Source organism: Nerophis lumbriciformis, linkage group LG33 (genome assembly GCF_033978685.3).
Source record: "Nerophis lumbriciformis linkage group LG33, RoL_Nlum_v2.1, whole genome shotgun sequence".
NCBI classification, from domain to species: domain Eukaryota; kingdom Metazoa; phylum Chordata; class Actinopteri; order Syngnathiformes; family Syngnathidae; genus Nerophis; species Nerophis lumbriciformis.
In genome coordinates, this window is record NC_084580.2 from 24,252,637 (window position 1) to 24,268,728 (window position 16,092).

General features: G+C 40.8%; 1 protein-coding gene across 2 annotated transcripts in view; it reads left to right on the top strand.

Moving 5' to 3' along the window:
- The window catches only part of LOC133575714 (uncharacterized), a 32,307-nt gene extending 20,747 nt beyond the window's left edge, over window positions 1-11,560 (top strand). For both annotated transcript variants that reach the window (XM_061928504.2, XM_061928503.1), the window contains exon 2: window positions 9,496-11,560. In XM_061928504.2, the coding sequence (XP_061784488.1) occupies window positions 9,496-10,715 (1,220 nt within the window). In that variant the 3' untranslated portion in view covers window positions 10,716-11,560. The remainder of the gene's footprint in view (window positions 1-9,495) is intronic.
- Window positions 11,561-16,092: the final 4,532 nt, after the last annotated feature.

The following is a 16,092-nucleotide window of genomic DNA, read 5'->3' on the forward strand; positions in this document are numbered from 1 at the left end:
TCAGAGAAGTCAATAGGCGTCGTCAATCATAATCACTCACATGAAGTTAAAGGCCTACTGAAAGCCACTACTAGCGACCACGCAGTCTGATAGTTTATATATCAATGATGAAATCTTAACATTGCAACACAGCTTTAGCTTACTAAAGTGCAATTTTAAATTTTGCGCGAAATGTCCTGCTGAAAATGTCTCGGTAGAGGACATTTTGGGACAGCATGGTGGCCAGCTATTAAGTCGTCTGTTTTCATCGCAAAATTCCACAGTATTCTGGATTCTTTTGCAATTTGTTCAATGAACAATGGAGACAGCAAAGAAGAAAGCTGTGGGTGGGAAGCGGTGTATTGCGGCAGGTGTTGTGCCGGATAACACAGCCGGCGTTTCATTGTTTACATTCCCGAAAGATGACAGTCAAGCTTTACCATTGGCCTGCGGAGAACCGGGACAACAGAGACTCTTACCAGGAGGACTTTGAGTTGGATGCGCAGAAGCGGTACCGTGAGTACGCATGCAGCTGCGGCTTCCAAACATTTGATCGCTTGCCCGTGCGTGCGTGCTGCTATGTGCATGTCACGTACGTAACTTTGGGGACTTTGGGGAAATATATGTGCTGTATGAACTTTGGGGAGGTGAACGGAGGTGTTTGTTATGCGGGATTAATTTGTGGCATATTAAATATAAGCCTGGTTGTGTTGTGGCTAATAGAGTATATATATGTCTTGTGTTTATTTACTGTTTTAGAATATCAGGTCCCACCCGCCTCTCACAGCATCTTCCCTATCTGAATCGCTCCCACTGCCCTCTAGTCCTTCACTCTCACTTTCCTCATCCACGAATCTTTCATCCTCGCTCAAATTAATGGGGGAATCGTCGCTTTCTCGGTCCGAATCGCTCTTGCTGCTGGTGGCCATGATTGTAAACAACCTGTGACGTCACGCTACTCGTCTGCTACTTCCGGTACAGGCAAGGCTTTTTTTTATCAGCGACCAAAAGTTGCGAACTTTATCGTCGATGTTCTCTACTAAATCCTTTCAGCAAAAATATGGCAATATCGCGAAATGATCAAGTATGACACATAGAATGGACCTGCTATCCCCGTTTAAATAAGAAAATCGCATTTCAGTAGGCCTTTAAGAGGCCATGCTACGAAGCTCATTTGATTTGATTGAGTTGTAAAAATGATATATATTAGAGATGCGCGGATAGGCAATTATTTCATCCGCAACCGCATCACAAAAGTCATCAACCATCCGCCATCCACCCGAACTAACATTTAATAAAAACCGCACCCGCCCGCACCCGCCCGTTGTTATATGTCTAATATAGACGATGCAAGGCATTAGTGAGGTTATAAAGCTTTTGCCTGTTAAAGAAAGGAGACTGATCCAATGCAGCAGAGACATTCAATGCGTGCCACGCTGTCACGGCCCAGACGCACACCAGCGCGCAATCATCTGGGAGCCGCGCCGAGCGCACCTCCAAGCGCGCTCGCACCACTCAAACTGCTGCAGGCAGCTGCGTTCTATCTTGTTTTAACATCCTGTGGCACTCTTCTGGGATCACGGCGGACGAAACTGCTCATGCTCAGGGTGTTTGCGGAGGTTCGGGGGTTTTGCACAAATGTGACGCACCATGTTAGACGTCCCGGTTTTGTGACTGTCGTAGACATAAACAGCGTCGCAGCTCTTGCAAATCACGTAGCCAGCATTACTATCATCCTGATTTACAACCTCATAAAAACGAGTCCACGCTGAACTTTTCTGGCCTTTTTTTCCCCCTGGTCTTTAGTATTCCCTTTTTTAGTTTGTCGCGTACCACGTTTGCTGCCGGCGTTGCCATCTCTCTTTTTTTTCTTCTTCTGTTGTGGCATATGCTGCAGGTGCCTGCTCGTTTTTCGTATGTGGGTAACAACATTTAACTACCGTATTTTCCGCACCATAAGGCGCCCTGGGTTATAAGCCGCGCCTTCAATGAACGGCATATTTCAAAACTTTGTCCACCTATAAGCCGCCCCGTGTTATAAGCCGCATCTAACTGCGCTAAAGGAATGTCAAAAAAACAGTCAGATAGGTCAGTCAAACTTTAATAATATATTAAAAACCAGCGTGATGTGGGCGCGCATGGAGTCGTATATCAACATGGACGGAGCTGCGTGAAAAAAGCCACCCGGCCTCTTCGCGTAAACTTCCCTTAACCACTCGCTCATCTTTTCTTCATCCATCCATCCCTTCGAGTTAGCTTTTATGATGACGCCGGCTGGAAAGGTCTCTTTTGGCAAGGTCTTCCTTTTGAATATCACCATGGGTGGAAGTTTCTGGCCATTAGCATGGCAAGCTAGAACCACAGTGAAGGATGACTTCTCATTCCCTGTGGTGCGAATATTCACCGTACGTGCTCCCGTTGTATCCACAGTGCGGTTCACAGGAATATCAAAAGTCAGTGGAACCTCGTCCATGTTGATAATGTTCTCTGGCCGGATCTTTTTTTCAGCTATCTTGTTTTTACAATATGCACGGAAAGTAGCCAGCTTTTCTTGAAAGTCTTTAGGCAGTTGCTGTGAAATAGTAGTCCGTGTGCAGATGGAGAGATTGCGTCTTTTCATGAACCAGAAACCTGTCGCTTAGTAGGAGCCATTTTGTGGTCTTTACAGATGTAAACACACAAAGGAAATGAAACGTAATATCCGCGCCCTTCTTCTTCTTCTACGGGGGCGGGTGGTTGCTTACAGTAGAAGAAGAAGCGCTTCCTGTTCTATGGGGGCGGGTGCTTACCTTGGCGGTTGCTTGCGTAGAAGAAGAAGCACTTCCTCTTCTACGGGGAAAAAAGATGGCGGCTGTTTACCGTAGTTGCGAGACCGAAACTTTATGAAAATGAATCTTAATATTAATCCATATATAAAGCGCACCGGGTTATAAGCCGCACTGTCAGCTTTTGAGTAAATTTGTGGTTTTTAGGTGCGGCTAATAGTGCGGAAAATACGGTATTCCCTTTTTTAGTTTGTCGCGTACCACGTTTGCTGCCGGCGTTGCCATCTCTTTTTTTTTTCTTCTTCTTCTGTTGTGGCATATGCTGCAGGTGCCTGCTCGTTTTTCGTATGTGGGTAACAACATTTAACTATGTATATATATTTCCCAATTGGTTTAACTGCCACCCGCCTGAATCTATTTAAAATCTAATTTTTTTAAATTTCAACCGCCCGACCCGACCCGCGGATAAAATCTAATTTTTTTTATTTCAACTGCCCGACCCGCGGATAATCCGCGGACTCCGCGGTTGTGTCCGCAAACCGCGCATCTCTAATATACAGGTAAAAGCCAGTAAATTAGAATATTTTGAAAAACTTGATTTATTTCAGTAATTGCATTCAAAAGGTGTAACTTGTACATTATATTTATTCATTGCACACAGACTGATGCATTCAAATGTTTATTTCATTTAATTTTGATGATTTGAAGTGGCAACAAATGAAAATCCAAAATTCCGTGTGTCACAAAATTAGAATATTACTTAAGGCTAATACAAAAAAGGGATTTTTAGAAATGTTGGCCAACTGAAAAGTATGAAAATGAAAAATATGAGCATGTACAATACTCAATACTTGGTTGGAGCTCCTTTTGCCTCAATTACTGCGTTAATGCGGCGTGGCATGGAGTCGATGAGTTTCTGGCACTGCTCAGGTGTTATGAGAGCCCAGGTTGCTCTGATAGTGGCCTTCAACTCTTCTGCGTTTTTGGGTCTGGCATTCTGCATCTTCCTTTTCACAATACCCCACAGATTTTCTATGGGGCTAAGGTCAGGGGAGTTGGCGGTCCAATTTAGAACAGAAATACCATGGTCCGTAAACCAGGCACGGGTAGATTTTGCGCTGTGTGCAGGCGCCAAGTCCTGTTGGAACTTGAAATCTCCATCTCCATAGAGCAGGTCAGCAGCAGGAAGCATTAAGTGCTCTAAAACTTGCTGGTAGACGGCTGCGTTGACCCTGGATCTCAGGAAACAGAGTGGACCGACACCAGCAGATGACATGGCACCCCAAACCATCACCCAACCATGCAAATTTTGCATTTCCTTTGGAAATCGAGGTCCCAGAGTCTGGAGGAAGACAGGAGAGGCACAGGATCCACGTTGCCTGAAGTCTAGTGTAAAGTTTCCACCATCAGTGATGGTTTGGGGTGCCATGTCATCTGCTGGTGTCGGTCCACTCTGTTTCCTGAGATCCAGGGTCAACGCAGCCGTCTACCAGCAAGTTTTAGAGCACTTCATGCTCCCTGCTGCTGACCTGCTCTATGGAGATGGAGATTTCAAGTTCCAACAGGACTTGGCGCCTGCACACAGCGCAAAATCTACCCGTGCCTGGTTTACGGACCATGGTATTTCTGTTCTAAATTGGCCCGCCAACTCCCCTGACCTTAGCCCCATAGAAAATCTGTGGGGTATTGTGAAAAGGAAGATGCAGAATGCCAGACCCAAAAACGCAGAAGAGTTGAAGGCCACTATCAGAGCAACCTGGGCTCTCATAACACCTGAGCAGTGCCAGAAACTCATCGACTCCATGCCACGCCGCATTAACGCAGTAATTGAGGCAAAAGGAGCTCCAACCAAGTATTGAGTATTGTACATGCTCATATTTTTCATTTTCATACTTTTCAGTTGGCCAACATTTCTAAAAATCCCTTTTTTGTATTAGCCTTAAGTAATATTCTAATTTTGTGACACACGGAATTTTGGATTTTCATTTGTTGCCACTTCAAATCATCAAAATTAAATGAAATAAACATTTGAATGCATCAGTCTGTGTGCAATGAATAAATATAATGTACAAGTTACACCTTTTGAATGCAATTACTGAAATAAATCAAGTTTTTCAAAATATTCTAATTTACTGGCTTTTACCTGTATATATATATATGTGGATGGATCCCTGCAGCCATTACAAGGCTTTTTTTTTAGAGCAGACATGTCTCTAAAGATTAGTGATGGGTCCGGCAACACCGATGCATCGGCGCATGCGTCGAGCTCATAGAGCAAAACCCTGTGTCGGTGCGCGTACCGCTTTTAGAAAGTCACGTGACCGATCATGAGCTGTTTTGGTCACGTGACCGATACGCCAACTGTGTCGCACTGACGCCTCCTCTGTGCCCTGTGAGCGGCTCTTTTCTACAGCCGGAGAAATAATAACTAAGAAGAGAAATCGTCTAAAATGTAATACGTCGGAAAAACTTTTTTTTTTTTTTTTTAATAAAAATGTGTAAAAAAATTAAATTAAAAAAATTCCCAGTCCACAATCATCCACAACACGTTCTCTTAGATTTCCATGTTATGATACATGTTCACATTATTTATTGACTGTATCTAAAAAAGATACAAATATATTTTTATTTAAATGAAGATACGAAATAATCCTAAATGAAATACAATGACTTGGTTTATATTATTGTATATACTAGGGCAGGGGTCACCAACGCGGTGCCCGCGGTCACCAGGTTGCCCGTAAGGACCAGATCAGCCTGTTCTAAAAATAGCTCAAAGAGCAGCACTTACCAGTGAGCTGCCTCTATTTTTTAAATTGTATTTATTTACCAGCAAGCTGGTCTCACTTTGCTCGACATTTTTAATTCTAAAAGAGACAAAACTCAAATAGAATTTGAAAATCCAAGAAAATATTTTAAAGACTTGGTCTTCACTTGGAATAAGCGGTAGAAAATGGATGGATGGATGGGTCTTCACTTGTTTAAATAAATTCATTTATTCTTTACTTTGCTTCTTATTACTTTTAGAAATACAATTTTAGAGAAAAAAATACAACCTTAAAAATGATTTTAGGATTTTTAAACAAATATACCTTTTTTACCTTTTAAATTTCTTCCTCTTCTTTCCTGACAATTTAAATCAATGTTCAAGTAAATGTATTTATTTTTTATTGTAAAGAATAATAAATATTTTAGCTTTTGGTTTTTCGACAAAGAATATTTGTGAAATATTTCTTCAAACTTACTATGATTAAAATTGAAAAAAATTATTCTGGCAAATGTAGAAAATCTGTAGAATCAAATTTAAATCTTATTTCAAAGTATTTTGAATTTCTTTTAACATTTTTGTTCTGGAAAATCTAGAAGAAATACTGATTTGTCTTTGTTAGAAATATAGCTTGGTCCAATTTGTTATACATTCTAACAAAGTGCAGATTGGATTTTAACCAATTTAAAACATGTCATCAAAATTCTAAAATGTATCTTAATCAGGAAAAATTACCAATGATGTTCCATAAATTATTTTTTTAATTTTTTCAAAAAGATTCAAATTAGCTAGTTTTTCTCTTCTTTTTGTCGGTTGAATTTTGAATTTTAAAGAGTCGAAATTGAAGATAAACTATGTTTAAAAATTTTATTTTAATTTTTTTCGTGTTTTCTCCTTTTTTAAACCGTTCAATTAAGTGTTTTTTTTTCATCATTTATTCTCTACAAAAAACCTTCCGTAAAAGGGGGAAAAAAAAGTACGACGGAATGACAGACAGAAATACCCATTTTTTTTTATATATATACATTTATTTATTTAGCTATTCTTGTTTAAATCACACTTACGTGTAACTTACAAATGACAATATATTTATTTATTTAAGTGTGTATCAAACTGGTAGCCCTTCGCATTAATCAGTACCCAAGAAGTAGTTTTTGGTTTCAAAAAGGTTGGTGACCCCTGTACTAGGGCATCAAATCAGTGTCAGTTGAGTCGGTCCATAGGTTGCCTGTAGGGATTTTTAATGTCCAGCAGATGTCAGTATTTAGTGACACAGTATCGACACAGTATCAATACAGTTTTGCAATGTGTCGAAACGCTTCATGACGCCTCATCAACCCATCACTACTAAAGATGAATGTGAAAATCACTGTAATTATTGTCCACCAGCAGGGGGAGCTCATCACTAGTACTACTGTGTGGAGGCTGGCATGTGGTACATTATTTACTGTGTGTGTATGACTTATTCAGAGGGAGAACATCACATTTTAACGTATGGCGTCTACCATTAAGGATTGCAGGAATGACTTTTAGGATGTTTTTATATGAATAAGGTGGATTGGGCGTTGGCTTGGGAAGGCATTCCCCTGAAGGTTCTTCTTCATGTGTCAGCTGGAAGTACCCTGGCTGCTGTGAGGGGAAACTGATGAGATTGGGAGATCATATGTTGGTGCAGGACAATGTCTCATGTGACACACAAATTATTCTCTGCATTTCACCCTTGATCACCTACCGTATTTTCCGCACCATAAGGCGCCCTGGGTTATAAGCCGCGCCTTCAATGAACGGCATATTTCAAAACTTTGTCCACCTATAAGCCGCCCCGTGTTGTAAGCCGCATCTAACTGCGCTAAAGGAATGTCAAAAAAAACAGTCAAATAGGTCAGTCAAACTTTAATAATATATTAAAACCAGCGTGATGTGGGCGCGCATGGAGTCGTATATCAACATGGACGGAGCTGCGTGAAAAAAGCCACCCGGCCTCTTCGCGTAAACTTAAACTTACCTTAACCACTCGCTCATCTTTTCTTCATCCATCCCTTCGAGTTAGCTTTTATGATGACGCCGGCTGGAAAGGTCTCTTTTGGCAAGGTCTTCCTTTTGAATATCACCATGGGTGGAAGTTTCTGGCCATTAGCATGGCAAGCTAGAACCACAGTGAAGGATGACTTCTCATTCCCTGTGGTGCGAATATTCGCCGTACGTGCTCCCGTTGTATCCACAGTGCGGTTCACAGGAATATCAGTTGCTGTGAAATAGTAATCCGTGTGCGGATGGAGAGATTGCGTCTTTTCATGAACCGGATCCCTGTCGCTTAGTAGGAGCCATTTTGTGGTCTTTACAGATGTAAACACACAAAGGAAATGAAACGTACGGTAATATCCGCACGCTTTTTCTTCTTCTACGCGGGCGGGTGGTTGCTTACAGTAGAAAAAGAAGCGCTTCCTGTTCTATGGGGGCGGGTGCTTACCTTGGCGGTTGCTTGCGTAGAAGAAGAAGCGCTTCCTGTTCTACGGGGAAAAAAGATGGCGGCTGTTTACCGAAGTTGCGAGACCGAAACTTTATGAAAATGAATCTTAATATTTATCCATATATAAAGCGCACCGGGTTATAAGGTGCACTGTCAGCTTTTGAGAAAATTTGTGGTTTTTAGGTGCGCCTTATAGTGCGGAAAATACGGTACTCCTTTTCGGACATGATGTAAAGAGAAATGATATGAAATTGTGTGATGTATTATGCTGTAAGTGTGTTCATGTTCCAAATAAACTAAACAAAACAAAGAAAGAAAGAAAGAAAAAAATTTCAATTTACTAAAAATTCAGTATATAAAAAATTCAGTGCAAAAATATTTGTTGTAAAAAAAATTCATCCATCCATCCATCCATCCATCCATCCATCCATCCGTAAAAAGAATTCAGTGTTTAAAAATGTTTTTAAAAATTCAGTGTAGTAACATTCAGTGTAAAAAAAATTAAGTGCATTAAAATTCAGTGTAAAAATCATTTAGTGTTTAAAAAGTCCGTCTAAAAAAATTCAGTGTAAAACATTTAGTGTAAAAAAAATGTCAGTGGATAAAAATTAAATGTAAAAATAATTCAGTGTAAAAAAATTAAGTGTTTTAAAATTCAGTGTATAAAAATTTCAGTGCAAAAAATATTCAGTCTTTAAAAATTCTGTCTAAAAAAATTCAGTGTAGAAACATTCAGTGTCAAATAAATGTCAGTGCATAAGCATTCAGTGTATAAAAATGTAGTGTAAAAAAAAATTCAGTGTTTTAAAATTCAGTGTATAACAATTCAGTGTATAAACATTTCAGTGCAAAAAATATTCACTGTAAAAATAATTCAGTCTTTAAAAATTCTCTTTAAAAAAATTCAGTGTTTGAAAATTATCTCTCAAAATTCTGTGTAGAAAATTTCAGTGTATAAAAATGTCAGTGCAAAAAAAAAAAAATTCAGTGTTAAAATAATTCAGTGTTTAAAAATTATGTGTAGAAAATTTCAGTGTAAAAATAATTCAGTGTTTAAAAATTCTGTCTAAAAAATTCAGTGTAGAAACATTCAGTGTCAAATAAATGTCAGTGCATAAGCATTCAGTGTATAAAAATGTAGTGTAAAAAAAAATTCAGTGTTTTAAAATTCAGTGTATAACAATTCAGTGTATAAACATTTCAGTGCAAAAAATATTCACTGTAAAAATAATTCAGTCTTTAAAAATTCTCTTTAAAAAAATTCAGTGTTTGAAAATTATCTCTCAAAATTCTGTGTAGAAAATTTCAGTGTAAAAAAAACTCAGTGTTTAAAAATTCAGTGTATAAAAATGTCAGTGCAAAAAAAAAAATTCAGTGTTAAAATAATCCAGTGTTTAAAAATTATGTGTAGAAAATTTCAGTGTAAAAATAATTCAGTGTTTAAAAATTATGTCTCATGTGACTGAGCAAAGCTGGACTTTTCTAAAGAATGTTTGTTTTCTCCTGTCCCGCAGACCTCGATGAAGAACCTCTACCTCGTGAGCAGGAGGAGGAACCACAGTCCCCCCGTATACATGAGGAAGAAGAGGTACCACATTTCCAACACATTAAAGAGGGAGGGGAGGAGCCACAGCCTTCCCACATTAAAGAAGAAGCAGAGGAGCCACAGCCTTCCCACATTAAAGAGGAAGGGGAGGAGCCACAGCCTTCCCACATTAAAGAGGAAGGGGAGGAGCCACAGCCCTCCCACATTAAAGAAGAGGGAGAGCATCTTGAAGGACTGGTGGAGTTCCCAGTGACTGGTGTCCCTGTGAAGAGTGAAGATGATGAGGTCAAAGGTGAAAGTGAGGAGAAGAAAGGGGCGGAGTCTCCAACACAACACATGACAACAGAAGCTGATGGAGACCACTGTGGAGGATCACAAGCAGACAAGCTCTTACCTCCACTATCAGATAGTGAGGACACAACGTCACACTCTCCTGACACTGATGATGAAGACTCTCAAGATGATGATGAAGACTCTAAAGATGATAAGACGTGGGACCCTGACAACACTCACTTCAAATGTTTTCACTGTGACAAAAGCTTTGCCTTCAAATCGTCTGTAAACAGACACATGAAAAATCACACTGGAGAGAATTCATTTCCGTGCTCGGCGTGTAATCAAGTATTCAGCATCAAAGCAGACCTGAGAGAGCACGCGAGAACACACACTCAAGAGAAACCTTTTTCTTGTTCAGTGTGCGGCGAGTCTTTCACGGGGAGTGAAAGTTTGAGAATACACATGAGAAGACACCCCGGAGTGAAACCTGTTATCTGCTCAGTGTGCGGGAAAGGTTTTGTCCGAAATGCCAACTTGAATAGACACATGAAGACACACACCGGGGAGAAACCTTTTTGTTGCTCAATCTGCGACTTGTCTTTTACAAGGAAGGATCATTTGAAAGAGCACGCAAGAAAACACAGTGGGAAAAGACCTCATTCCTGTTCCGTCTGTGGTACCTACTTTAAAATGAGAAGCTCTTTGAAAAGACACAAGAGAAGACACACCGGGAGAAAAGTGTTGAGTGAAAGATTATCCAATGAGGACCAAGTTAACGAGCACAAGTGTGCTGGTGAGAACAGCAGCAGTAAAATAGAAAACCACCACCAGGTCAAATCTCCCAGGCAGAACTCAAATGATGATCAGGATCAACACCAAAATCTGATCACTTGTTCCTTATCCCATTTCTGACATGTCCTGAAAGTTGCATTAACCTTTAGTTACTTTTCAATGACTTCAATATAAACATGTAAATGTGTTTCTTAGTTACACATCCTGGAAAACAACATCCACACAACAGTTTATATTTTTTAGAGGTTCTGCTTTCAAAAGCCTGCACAACCTGCTACTCCGGGCCGGAACGTAGTCTTCTGTTCGAGTACACTACCCCTTCGTTCCCGAGTTTCGAGCTGTGCGCCTCGTCTCACCCCGCGTTTCCTCTGCTTCCCTGACTGCCTCTCGGATCTGGACCTCCCGCTTGGACACGGACCTTCTTCGCCTCGCTATAGCGCCCCTGCTCACGGACCTCCGAGCTCTGCCTTGTCCCTCCTGATCTTCCGCCTCTCGCTCAACACCACCGGTCACACTCAACAGCTAATCTCCACACATAGTCACACACCATTCACACTTTGGGTCTAGTCACACTCCATTCTCTCGTTTTATTTAGATTATTGCTTGTTGTTATAAACGTATATAGTGTGTATATATATATATAATACATCATAGAGTTAAATACCGCACCCCCTTAGTTACACATCCTGGAAAACAACATCCACACAACAGTTTATATTTATTATTCTACCTTTTTAGTTGTGTACTAACACATCAACGTGTACTTCTGCTAACATTTAAGAAGTGATGATGATGTTGTGGTTCAGTGTGCCCCTTCACAGGCTTGCTGTCTCCAAATCAAGTCTCCACCGCGGTGGTGCCAGCGGTCCTACCACTTGTACTTGTACACTATACAATATAATTATGCACACCTTTTGTAAGATAGACATTTTTTGTTTGTACTAGCAATTTGATACCAGAGTTGTATCTTTGTAGAATAAAATATCATTTCTTCGTGATGTTGCGTTTTGGACCAGTTGTTCCTCCCAGGGAATTCAAGTCACAATTCACTCCCAAGCTCTTTACGACACTTTAAAGCTGAGTTGAAAAACCACCAGAGACAGAATAGGTACCGTATTTTCCGCACCATAAGGCGCCCTGGGTTATAAGCCGCGCCTTCAATGAATGGCATATTTCAAAACTTTGTCCACCTGTAAGCCGCCCCGTGTTGTAAGCCGCATCTAACTGCGCTAAAGGAATGTCAAAAAAACAGTCAGATAGGTCAGTCAAACTTTAATAATATATTAAAAACCAGCGTGATGTGGGCGCGCATGGAGTCGTATATCAACATGGACGGAGCTGCGTGAAAAAAGCCACCCGGCCTCTTCGCGTAAACTTAAACTTACCTTAACCACTCGCTCATCTTTTCTTCATCCATCCCTTCGAGTTAGCTTTTATGATGACGCCGGCTGGAAAGGTCTCTTTTGGCAAGGTCTTCCTTTTGAATATCACCATGGGTGGAAGTTTCTGGCCATTAGCATGGCAAGCTAGAACCACAGTGAAGGATGACTTCTCATTCCCTGTGGTGCGAATATTCACCGTACGTGCTCCCGTTGTATCCACAGTGCGGTTCACAGGAATATCAGTTGCTGTGAAATAGTAATCCGTGTGCGGATGGAGAGATTGCGTCTTTTCATGAACCGGATCCCTGTCGCTTAGTAGGAGCCATTTTGTGGTCTTTACAGATGTAAACACACAAAGGAAATGAAACGTACGGTAATATCCATGCGCTTTTTCTTCTTCTACGCGGGCGGGTGGTTGCTTACAGTAGAAGAAGAAGCGCTTCCTGTTCTATGGGGGCGGGTGCTTACCTTGGCGGTTGCTTGCGTAGAAGAAGAAGCGCTTCCTGTTCTACCGGGAAAAAAGATGGCGGCTGTTTACCGAAGTTGCGAGACCGAAACTTTATGAAAATGAATCTTAATATTAATCCATATATAAAGCGCACCGGGTTATAAGGCGCACTGTCAGCTTTTGAGAAAATGTGTGGTTTTTAGGTGCGCCTTATAGTGCGGAAAATACGGTATTTTGTTGTATATTTTCAAAGCTTTGCCAATATACATTTTGAGACCAGTCTAACCCTAGAACATTCTATTGCGCCTCCCAAAATGGTCTGTCCTCCCAACGCCAAAAAACCCCTCTTTCCTTCCCCCTCCCTAGCCATAATACAAGCACAACGTCTCCCTAGCCATAATACATTCCAAAGAACTCAAGGTTATCACACACAGTTTACTTGCTGACAGAGCGTCAAGAGAAGAAATGGAAAACACGAGCTGTTTTCAAATATGACAAAGAAATGGAAGAAGAACAACTTACATTCGGATATATGTAAATATCTGCCTCCGACAATGACTACCGTATTTTCCGCACCATAAGGCGCCCTGGGTTATAAGCCGCGCCTTCAATGAACGGCATATTTCAAAACTTTGTCCACCCATAAGCCGCCCCGTGTTGTAAGCCGCATCTAACTGCGCTAAAGGAATGTCAAAAAAACAGTCATGGAATCGTATATCAACATGGACGGAGCTGCGTGAAAAAAGCCACACGGCCTCTTCGCGTAAACTTAAACTTACCTTAACCACTCGCTCATCTTTTCTTCATCCATCCCTTCGAGTTAGCTTTTATGATGACGCCGGCTGGAAAGGTCTCTTTTGGCAAGGTCTTCCTTTTGAATATCACCATGGGTGGAAGTTTCTGGCCATTAGCATGGCAAGCTAGAACCACAGTGAAGGATGACTTCTCATTCCCTGTGGTGCGAATATTCACCGTACGTGCTCCCGTTGTATCCACAGTGCGGTTCACAGGAATATCAGTTGCTGTGAAATAGTAATCCGTGTGCGGATGGAGAGATTGCGTCTTTTCATGAACCGGATACCTGTCGCTTAGTAGGAGCCATTTTGTGGTCTTTACAGATGTAAACACACAAAGGAAATGAAACGTACGGTAATATCCGCGCGCTTTTTCTTCTTCTACGCGGGCGGGTGGTTGCTTACAGTAGAAGAAGAAACGCTTCCTGTTCTATGGGGGCGGGTGCTTACCTTGGCGGTTGCTTGCGTAAAAGAAGAAGCGCTTCCTGTTCTACCGGGAAAAAAGATGGCGGCTGTTTACCGAAGTTGCGAGACCGAAACTTTATGAAAATGAATCTTAATATTAATCCATATATAAAGCGCACCGGGTTATAAGGCGCACTGTCAGCTTTTGAGAAAATGTGTGGTTTTTAGGTGCGCCTTATAGTGCGGAAAATACGGTATTTTGTTGTATATTTTCAAAGCTTTGCCAATATACATTTTGAGACCAGTCCAACCCTAGAACATTCTATTGCGCCTCCCAAAATGGTCTGTCCTCCCAACGCCAAAAAACCCCTCTTTCCTTTCCCCTCCCTAGCCGTAATACAAGCACAACGTCTCCCTAGCCATAATACATTCCAAAGAACTCAAGGTTAACACACACAGTTTACTTGCTGACAGAGCGTCAAGAGAAGAAATGGAAAACACGAGCTGTTTTCAAATATGACAAAGAAATGGAAGAAGTACAACTTAAATTCGGATATATGTAAATATCTGCCTCCGACAATGACTAATGGTCTGATTCTCTGACATGTTTTAACAAAAAAAATGTATATTCTTTCAATTGGGGCTGTGACACTGAGGTTGGTGCCGTGACCCGGATTGGCTGACACTGAGGTCTCGTAATGTGTTATTTTCAAATGTCTTCATTTTAAAGATTTTCCCACGTTGAGTTCATTTAAAATTTTATAATGAAACATGGCGCCCCCCCCCTTGGCTAACAACTATGTTTTTTTTTATTGATTATAGTCCTAATTTGCATCCTAAATGCAAAGTTATTCCACGCAACAGTGAGTTATAACAGAGATGCACTTCTGGACATCGGAAAAGCTCACCATTCATAGTCTGACGGACTTCAACTTTCTGCTACGATGAGACCCCGCTAACCACAGCCAGACCAAAACAACAACAAGGCGGCGAGGCACGAGAGCCGGGCTACATGCTAGACTAAAGGCTAGAGCTACATGACCACCACTATATACAAATATATATATATATGGTGATATCTCTAAAGGATATCACCACATGGGCTCAGGAACACTTAAGAAAACCACTGTCACTAAATACAGTTGGTCGCTACATCTGTAAGTGCAAGTTAAAGCTCTACTATGCAAAGCCAAAGCCATTTATCAACAACACCCAGAAACGCCGCCGGCTTTCTCTGGGCCCCGAGATCATCTAAGATGGACTCGTGCAAAGTGGAAAAGTGTTCTGTGGTCTGACGAGTCCACATTTCAAATTGTTTTTGGAAATCGTGTCATCCGGACCAAAGGGGAAGCGAACCATCCAGACTGTTATCGACACAAAGTGTAAAAGGCAGCATGTGTGATGGTATGGGGGTGCATTAGTGCCCAAGGCATGGGTAACTTACACATCTGTGAAGGCACCATTAATGCTGAAAGGTACATAACAACATATATTGCCATCTAAGCGCCGTCTTTTTCATGGACGCCCCTGCTTATTTTAGCAAGACAATGCACGTGTTACAACAGCGTGGCTTCGTAAAAGAAAGAGTGCGGGTACTTTCCTGGGTCCGCCTGCAGTCCAGACCTGTCTCCCATCAAAAATGTGTGGCGCATTATGAAGCGTAAAATATGACAAAAGGAGACCCCCGGACTGTTGAACGACCGAAGCTCTACATAAAACAAGAATGGGAAAGAATTCCACTTTCAAAGCTTCAACAATTAGTTTCCTCAGTTCCAAATTGTTTATTGAGTGTTGTTAAGTTAATTATTATTTGCAAAAAATAAAAAATAAAGTTGATGAGTTTGAACTTTAAATATGTTGTCTTTGTAGTGCATTCAATTGAATATGAGTTGAAAAGGATTTGCAAATCATTGTATTCCGTTTATATTTACATCCAACACAATTTCCCAACTCGTATGGAAACGGGGTCTGTAATTAACACAGCCTGCCAAACCCTAAATATTCCTCAACTGATGTACTAGCATTTATTTAGGTGCAAGTATCACAGAATAACAATACAAAACATCTTCGACAAAGCACGATCGTAATGTAAGACATTTTTTTTTTTTTTTTTAATGTGGTTTAATCGGATGTGTAGCGTAGCGCTTTTATTTTGAAACCGGAACTCGGATTGGTTTGAGAAGGTGTCTTGACATGTTTCGAACGTTAGTTTTTTTTCAACGTGAAAGTGATTGAAAATTGTGGCGGATTAATAAATTAATCATATTGTAAGTGTTGTTTTATGTTTTACGGAAAAATAAAATTAATTTAATTCACTTGTTCATTTTCACATGATTGTTCTCTGCACTGTCTAAAAAAATAAATAAATAAATAAATAAATACCGCAGGTCGTGACGTTGCAAAAGCTCTGTCGTAAAAATTGCCGTAGATGAAAACTGACGTAACCAAGCGCATGCGTGGACCGATCG